The sequence below is a fragment of the Lytechinus variegatus genome, chromosome 10, assembly GCF_018143015.1.
Source record: "Lytechinus variegatus isolate NC3 chromosome 10, Lvar_3.0, whole genome shotgun sequence".
Classification (NCBI taxonomy): Eukaryota; Metazoa; Echinodermata; class Echinoidea; order Temnopleuroida; family Toxopneustidae; genus Lytechinus; species Lytechinus variegatus.
Genome location: NC_054749.1, coordinates 11,593,927 through 11,603,657, shown reverse-complemented (window position 1 = coordinate 11,603,657; position 9,731 = coordinate 11,593,927). Strand labels below are relative to the sequence as shown.

The window sequence follows — 9,731 nt, the reverse complement described above, 5'->3', positions numbered from 1 at the left end:
TTGTGACAATTTTACTTACACTATGGGCAATATTATTGTAAAGGGATAAATAATTGGGCAAAAACCTATCATGTTGACGACTGTATGCATGCTTAAAAGGGGCAATCGCTTTGGCATAGGCCTGTATTCGATGAACTATGATTTTTTTTTTATTTAATACACATATTACCCGAATGCACTCAAAATGCCACTCCGATCCCCCCCAAAAAAAGGAAGATAATGGGATCCCCAAGATGAAAAACCCAAAATGTGACACCCTTTCATGTAAGTGGTGAACCAATAGAGAGAAAAAAGTGACGATTTTGGAATACACAATTTTTTTTTATAAATGTCTTAAGAGTCAAGAGAAATATAAATGGAGTGATTACCTTTTTTCGGTCATACTTATTTTGTTTTCACAATTTTTTCAGTGCCCGCCCCCCCCCACTCAAGTATACGTGAATCTCCCCCTCCCTAATTGTGTATGTATATATAAACTTGATAATTTTTTTCTGATCTATGTGTGTGTGTATACAACAGACAAAATGATTGATCATTCTTTTTTTTTTTTTAACAAAAAAATGCAAAATGATGTAGTTGTCTATTTCATTTTTTTCTTAAATTTGGTTGATGATTAGATTCCATATAAGTAGTAAATCTTCGAATAACGGATGGGTATAACGGGTGTCCAATCAGACTAGTAAAAGTCATCGATTGGCATGGTAACGACATCCGGGAACAACCTGGAATACCACAATTGCTCATACAAGTTCCACATACCACGCAAGCAAACGTGCACTGTAAAAATTGTGGTGTTAAAACTGACACCAATTGGTGTTAATATAGGACCACACCCTGAGATGCTAAAATAACTCCCTAGAGATTGAATATAACACCAAAGAGTGTAAATGTAACAACAATAGGTGTTGTAATGACACCTATAGGTGTAAAACTAACACCACCAATTTAACACCGGTGTAAAATAACTGGTGTGGTCCTCTATGTACACGGTTAACACCACATTTTTTGCTGTGTGTAGTCTTATTCATGGGCTTCACAACAACTTTACATGAATGCATTATTAGTTACAGATTTGGGGCTATTTCAAATGCAAGATAGGATAAGATTCTCCAATGAAAATTGATCCTCCTTCAAACTTTGGAGTTTCTTCTAGGTAGATATTTCTCGAAAGGTGTTTCTTTCTGCTTCTTATCCAGAGGGCGTCCTTTCTTCCCGTGGAGTTTCATTTTACGTTCTTTGGCAGGTTTGTGCTGTGAATTGAACAGCAAAAAAAGAGATAGATTGAAGAGATGCTAAAAATGTGATGACCCCCCCAAAAAAAAAAAATTAATTAATAAAAATAAACAAATAAATAAATAGATGAATAAACAGATAAATAGATAAATAAATAAATAAATTAATTAATTAATAAATTAATTAATTAATAAATAAACAATTAAATAAATAAATAAATAAAATAAAATAAAGATAAACCTCTACAAAGTGAAAATCGGTCTGACCTTGATTAATCATTCATCTTTGTAGTCTTCAAAGGGTGATAATACATGTATCTTCAAAACACTTGTCACATTAAATTATGCATTGAATCATGGAACCAGGCGGTCCCCTTACAAAACCTATGGCCCTAGCTGTATCATAATTAACATAAATTAATAATGTCACATTCTTCAGGAGGCAACCGGTCAATTCGTTTAAATATTGTACCGTTGTTGTTATGATTATGGTATGCAAAGAATATATTTCAAAGCTCCAAAACGACACCATTTTGAAAGTCACAACTCCTTTTCCTTGTTGAAGAGTGATTTTTCCCAAATGTTGTTTTAATTTGTTTTCCTACACTCTAATATAACACATATAGCACACAAACAAACACAACTATATGCGTGTATTTCGAACCACGACTCAAACCATACCAACCTGTATGAGGATTACCTTTTTATTTAGTGACATCTTGTTTGCTTTTAGTTCCGGTGTCATAACGATCTCTGACCAAACCTCTGTCCTTTGGTCTCCAAGAGCGATATCGATAACCTCGTCTTCCAAATTGATATCTGAAACTGTCATCATATATGTTCATATTAACAAGAAAGTTCTTCAAACAATTACTTGGGCAAAATAAGTCCGTGAGTATAAGCTGTTACACTCGTGCAGCTGCTGCGATATCGTGATCTTTTTATTTTATTTTTTTTCGGGGGGGGGGGGGGGTGCTGTATAACATTCAAGGAGGTACCGACGATACTCATCACAACACAATGAGAAAGATTTCTTCATTCCTGAAGATGATATTACCAATTTTTTTAAATCAAAATATCGGCAGTGGCTATGGAAAATGAGGCACGACATTCTGGGCGCAAGAAAGGACAGATGTGTTGAGGGAAAATAAAAGATAAAAACAGACAGAGTACTAAGCCTAAACCTAAAGCGATTGGAAGTAACCAAAGCAGCAGCAGATGATGATGATCAGTAGCGGACCGTGACCCGGACGAGACAAAGCATTGGGGGGGGCACTGCATTGTCTGTGAACAAAACTGTGCCCCCCCCCCAATGCTTTGTCTCCTCCGGGTCACGGTCCGCCACTGATGATGATGATAACGATGATGATGATGATAATGATGGTGATGGTGGTGATGATGATGGTGGTGATGATGATGATGTTGTTGATGATGATGATGTTGTTGATGATGATGATGATAATGGTGGTGATGATGATGGTGATGGTGATGATGATGGTGATGATGGTGATGATGATGGTGATGATGATGATCATAATGATGATCATAATAATAATAATAATATTTTATTTACCCACGGTAGCTACCTCAGTTATGAAATTGCTCTAGCAGCAGGCCCTTCATAACAATATATGTCATATCTTTCTACAACTTAAAACTGCTGAGCGACTAGCAAGAAGACGAAGGTCCCATTTTTACTAAGAAATCATGAAAAAAGGGGAGAGAGGAAGAGAAAGAGTGATGATGATGATGATGATGCTTCAACATCAATTTCATCATCGCCAGCATTGTCGACATTAATTTAAGGAACCTTTGCCAGCCAAGCCAACCTGGATATTATCATTTGGGATAAATTCAGAACTGTCACTTCAAGAGATGTAAGATAAATATTTATTTATGTTTTGTTAGTTTATGATTGTTATATTTCTTGTAATAAAAGACAAGGAAACAAAATTAAAACTTATTTTTTTTTTTATTTGTTGCAGTATCGTAACAATGATGATGATCACTAGCTTATCCAGCATCAACTATGACAAAGCAATGTATGGGCCCATGCATGCACAAGCGTGTATAATAGAGTCATTATTTTTTCCCCAGGAAATTGGGCCCATGAAATGCTTTGTAGGATTCGATGCTGGAAACGCGCCTCATGATGATGATGACGAAGAGGGTAATGATGATAAAGATGGTGATGACAATGATGGTGATGATGATGTTGATGTTGATAGTGATAATGGTGATGACGACGATGATGATGATGATGATGATGATGATGGCAATAATGGTGATGATGACGGTGGTGGTGATGGTGGTGATTATTATGATGCTGATGATTACGATGATGGAATGATGATAATGGGCATGATGACGATCAGGACATTAGTTATATCGAGGATGAGGATTGGTAGGAGGAAGAGAGGACAAAGTGACGGGATTGAGTTACGTGAAGCCACTATTCATGTCCTGATACCTTTCGCTTATGATTTCCACTAATTTTTATCAAGAAACATGAACAAATTTGATAAAATCCATCCTTCCTACCTACAAATTTATGCCAAGCGATCACCGTTCCCACTTCTCTTCTGTCTCGTAATTTTCGTTTTCGGGAATACGGTATCTTGTCAAAAATACTTTCATTTTAAAAGATATGACTATGAGATCTTAAGTCTTAAAAGTTAAAAACGAATCAATCAGTAATGTTTGCAAGTACTCTTTGAAATATCATGCACCGACATTTAATTTTAACCAATATCTTACCGTCTTTCCGTTTGAAATCCGTGTAGGGATTCGATTTGATTCTGATGACCTCATCCTTCTTGGTCTTGAGTGATGATGTAGACACGATGGAATAGATAACCGCAAACAGCATCAAGTATGAAGATACAGCCATGATGAAATAACTTAAAAACCTTCCCAAGTCGAGTAACACCAGTCGCGATTTAAAAAGGCAGCGAACATGCAAGCTATTTTAACTAACATTCCAGGGGAAAAAATGGTGATCGGCCTAAAAAAATGGACAATCGTGAGCCTCGTTCCTGTTTCCAAACAAATGCAAATAGCCAGGCTTCTAAACAAAGGTCGTCGTACCCGAAGTTTACCTAATATGCCGGCTAATATGACAACATGGAATGTATGCAAATTGAACTGCAATATAATAGTCAATGGAATGGCGTATAATGAGTCAAAATCGAAGGGGATAATATTCGGTCTTGGATGAAGTTGATGAATAGTCCAGAGGGAGGAAAATAAAATCTACTTGCTTTAAATGAAGTTCCCATCTCTCATTTCTTTTCAATGTCTTCCTCGAGTCGAAAAAGCACCCCTTTCCCCCTCCCCCCGTTTTTTTTTTGGGGGGGAGGGGTGTCCCAGCCACCCCGCCCATCTATACGACAGTGCCTGGTTGTTGCGTGAATCATGGAGGTTAAGGAGAAGGAATACCAACTCACTCATTTTATCTTTAGCCACGTTTGATGATACAATAAGAAATATGCCTTTGTAATGTTAATTACTTTTGCCTTTCGACCAATTTCAGGACATAATAAGGCTTTGAGATATAAATTATTTCGTCCTGTGTTTAATACGCACATTTTGTGATCAAGTGAAATTGGAAACATTGGAAATCATTTTAACACAATTTCACTATTCAGTTTTCCCCATGATATTGGCGGCATTACAAGTCGCTACCAAATGCTACAGTCCACCTGCATGAGTATTCTTTTGTTCTTCTTTATAAATCGAAAGCTACCTCGATCCATGCGTGATTTAATTCGTATACCGATTAATGGATGTCTTGTGTTTTGGGTCCCTATTATGATCATCACCCGGTCATATTTTGAATACTTTACTTCTCAGCTCTATCTGGTTGTTTTATGCGAAATGACTTCTGACGTGCTTGTTGTTGCAGTTACATCAATCAAACCAACCACAAATCAGTCGAATAATATAAATCGAAATAATGCAATAGTTTTGGTCGATCTAAGATCAATTTCTATGGTGTGACTTTCCTACTAGTGATGAACTTTAGGGGGTTAGTGTGATTGTAAAGTCCGAATGAATAGAGAATAGGATAATAGAAGGGAGAATAAAGGCAGAGAAAAGGAAGAATAAAGGCAGAGAAAAGGAAGAAAGAATAGGATTAAAAGAGATAACCTGGGTCGTGTCTCAATTTCTCCCTTGTCATATCAATTGACAAGAAATGGCGTAAACGGTAAACGCCTTCTTTGCATATTGTCACTCATTGGAATGTCTTATTTGTTTTCATCCATTTAAATGGTTCCTATTTCTTTATGTTTAAGTTAACATTTTATCAGTGCCCCTCCTCGGTCGATCCTTGAAGAAGATAAAATATCTGAAAAAATGCATCGGGCATGGGCGTCACTTCGTGGGGGGGGGGGCACATTTCCCCCAAAAAACTATTCTGGGGGAAATGCCTCCCCCAATAAAAAGGTCTCCAAAAGCTTTCATTTTACCCCTATCATGCCTGTTATTAATTGATTCGAAAGATAAAAACGACGTCACATTTTATAGGTCTTTTATACCATGGTCACATTTGCTCTACGGCGGCCGTACGGCGAGTCGGAAACAGTCGTTTTATCCATTTTTATTATAAACACCGACATGTAGCTGGTACAAAAAATGTTAAAACGGCTGGTTTCGACTCGCCGTACGGCCGCCGTAGAACAAATGTGACCAAGGTATTACTTATTTAAGTGGCGTCGTCCGAAAATCACGTGGCGAAATGGGACTTATTATTTTTCATTCTTCTGCTGTATCTGCTTCCACTCGGGAGGTTATTGTGTGTGAGATCGAAGCTCTTTGACTTTGATCACAGAGATACGATCTTACTTTGATTTGGATTACCGCCCTCTCGTGTTCTAGATTAAAAAGTGAATAATCAACGATGGGCGAAAAAAGGTAATATTTATAATAATATAATATTAACAACAACAATAATAATAAGAAGAAGAAGGAGAAGAAGAGGGAGGAGAAGAAGGAGAAGAAGAAGGAGAAGAAGGAAGAGGAGGAGGAGAAGAAGAAGAATGAGAAGGAGGAGAAGAAGAAGGAGGAGGAAAGGAAGAGGAGGAGGAGAGGAGAGGAGAAGAAGAAGAATGGAAAAAAAAGAAATTTGTAACAGCGAAACAGGGGGGGGGGGAGTAGGCCTAATGACAAATATCCAATTTCATGTCATTAGGTACATGTAGGTATCATGGTCTAAGTTAGCCTCTTATCGAGGCCCAGGTGGCTGCTTCACGAGCGAAGCGAGGGATATAACAAAGCAGAGCTTCGAACACACGACCCTCTGATTACAAGGTGAGAGTCAGGACCACTACACCAAGGCTCTTCCAAAAGTGCATTCTGCAATTTCCTGAATATAATCTACGAGAGTGTTTCGTATTTCTATGCAAAATAACGACTATGATTCTGGTTAACACGAATTATTTTGTCATTGTAACTATATAAATATATATGTATATTATTCCTTGCAGAAGTTGTAAAAAATAATAACAGAAATACATTAATTTTCCCCTATGATAAAGTATGACGTTTTCTCGACCGTTGTTAGAGTTTTTAAGTTCAGTATTGCACTCTTTCGTTTTCCTTTTCTTTATTTTCTTCTTGGACGTGTAACTTTTGAAGGGGGGGGGGGCATGTATTATGTATGCCATTGGATATAGGAAAGGGGATGTTTTCCTGGGATAAACTAGTCTTATTCCGGGAATCAGTAAACTAGTTTTTTAGGCCTGATAACAATTTACCCTCTTTAGGGTCTTGATGTAATTCCATAAATTTCTGTTTTCTTATCAGTCTGAAAGACGGGCCTTTGTCTCCGAATCTCTGACAATGTCTGATTGGGCGATTGACAAACAGATTAAAGGGGGTGGTCCAGGCTGAAAGTATTTATAGCTTAATGAATAGAGTAGAATTCACTGACCAAAACGCTGAAAATTTCGTCAAAATTGGATAACAAATAATAAAGTTATTGAAGTTTAAAGTTTAGCAATATTTTGTGAAAACAGTCGTCATGAATATTCATTAGGCGAGCTGATGATGTCACATCTCCACTTTCCGTTTTCTTATGTTACTAGTATTACATGAAATCATATTTTTTTCATTATTCAATAATATGTCTCCCTTATAATGAAATAAGTTGCAGCAATAAATATCTAATGCACTAAATCAGTTGTCAATCCAATTTTTCTAGTTCTTGGAAGAAAAAAATTGAATAAACCTAATTTCATATAATAAAATACAAAATAACAACTTGTGACATCATCAGCCCAGCACCTAATGAATATTCATGACGATTGTTTTTACAAAATATTACTAAATTTTAAAATTCACTAACTTCGCTATTTATGTTGTCCGATTTTGACGAAATTTTCGGCATTTTGGTCAGTGAATTCTACTCTATTCATTAAGTTATAAATACTTTCAGCCTGGACCACCCCTTTAACCCTTCTGCTAAATCGTCACGTTTACAATAAACCGGAGCAAAAACAAATCAAGGAGGAAGCAAGTCCCCCCCCAAAAAAAAAAACAAATCCGAATGATCTTATTTCGTAAGAAATAAAAGAAGAGAAATCAGAACTAACATGACTAATATGATATCAGATAAAACGTCCTGTTATCAATTCCTGCATGTTCGAAACTGAAATAGGCCATTTCAATAGAACAAATGAAACAAAATAAATAAAAACGGTAAATTTAATTGGCCATTTTATCATTGTGAAACCATGGAGTAACTGTTAACTCCCTGGTGAAACTTTCTAAATGGTGAGAGGTTTCCGCTTCATATTCGGTGTATAGTTTCGATATCTACTGTTTCCCCTGATTTTTCTCATGCTAACTTCAATGCAAGTACTAAAAAAAACCCCTCTCTTGTTTTAAGCAATATTGCGGCACAATGCACTTGGTGCGTGAATTAACTAACATCTTCACGCAGCGCATTGACGCATAATTGTGATCATGCAGCCCGTCGCACCAGATGAGATTGGAGAGGTACGATGTGGATTTTGGTATTGGAGTCTAGTCCGCGGTGCATGTGTGCAGAGGGATGACTCGTAAATCAGAGCTTCAGTCATCAGTTGCTGACGGCGAAAAAGACATAACAAATTTGTATTTTGTTTGAGCAATGAACGGATGGAAATCATGCCCGGATATCATGGTCATTTATGAAGATTGTTTCCTTTCTAAATTCCATTTAAATCCAGGACTACGATATCTTTATCAAAATTTTACAAGGGATAATTTTAATGCGACGGTATCATAATCGCCCGGCATAATCGGCGACTGGAGACAATTATTAATGCATGCAACCGGTACACACGTAAGTTGATCTGTTTCTCCCAATCTCGTCGTTAGCATTATCATTCAGCATTATTTCTTTTTTATTTGACACATTTGCATTCAAACTATAATTTCGTATTAGAATCCTGTGACAATCTGAGTAGGTGATGATCATTTTCAACTTCCGAAATGATGGTTCGCCGGTGACGATGCTAGCAGCAGCGCGGTCTTCATCTATTCGATGCCTATATTCTCCCCAGGTGGATGCATGGTCGTAGGCATGGCAATATGACCAACCCAATTCCCACCGCACGCCCTGCACGCGAACGCTGTCATTTCTACTGATTTTATCCGATCACTTAATTGACTCTTTTGACCTCCGCTAGCTCGCTCGCTACCGCTTGGTTTGCCTGTGGACCCGACTATTGGTTTGCTTATGAATCGAGTGAGAGGAATGTTATGAATTTGGATCATTTCAGAAATTTCATCTCTGCTATTCTTGGGTTCATCTTGTGAGGGTCGATCACCAGAAGAATTGTGAAGGTAGACATAGCAGATTTTGGAACAAACATGGACAAGCAGTACTACTACTAGTTTGAAGAAGACCTGAGCCTGGTGGTATTTACTTGTCTTTGGCTGTATCTACCTTACAAACTCCTTCTTTCCTTGGCAAGTATACAGTCTAAATCCAAGATGAGCGAGGAATCCAGAGGAAACGTGCGAATTCGCACCCCACCGGAGGAGCAAATTTTGGAACGAGACGGGAGCACCAAAAAGGGCTCCCAGGACCAGAGTTCCAATTCCCCTAGAACGGAGAGGGACGGGGTAACCATCAGTGACGAGACAGAGGCCGATGGAGGAGATGGGGTCCTGTTTCCTGGACTCTATGACAAGATCTTCTATTGCTTCAAACAGACCTGGTACCCAAGGCTTTGGTGTATACAGCTCATCTGTTGGCCATATCCTTTTCAAAACATGTGTTTCATATATTTGAAATTAGTTTTACAGGTAGTTTTTTACCTTTAGTTTCTTCATAATTGCATGCCATCATACACTTTTTATATTGTTTATATTTAAACAAAGGGTAGTATATAATAAATGTAGGCAAGTTGGAGGTTCTCAGACTTCTAACCTCCCCCATTCCTGATAGAAGTATTATATTTCTGTATACATGTACTATCAAGTTATATGTAAAGCAACGGGTTAGAGGGG

General features: G+C 37.6%; 1 protein-coding gene across 2 annotated transcripts; it reads right to left on the bottom strand.

Annotated features, from left to right (window-relative positions):
• Window positions 1-579: 579 nt before the first annotated feature.
• On the bottom strand, window positions 580-4,288 carry LOC121423307. Of its 2 annotated transcripts, none has more exons than XM_041618651.1 (3): window positions 3,990-4,288; window positions 1,933-2,051; window positions 580-1,250 (listed from the first exon to the last, which is right to left on the bottom strand). In XM_041618651.1, the coding sequence occupies exons 1-3, from the start codon at window positions 4,120-4,122 to the stop codon at window positions 1,131-1,133; spliced, it is 372 nt and encodes a 123-aa protein (XP_041474585.1). In that variant the 5' UTR covers window positions 4,123-4,288; the 3' UTR covers window positions 580-1,130. The 2 variants fall into 2 exon arrangements, with proteins under 2 accessions (XP_041474585.1, XP_041474584.1); XM_041618650.1 differs by having other exon boundaries at window positions 1,933-2,057; window positions 3,990-4,280.
• Window positions 4,289-9,731: the final 5,443 nt, after the last annotated feature.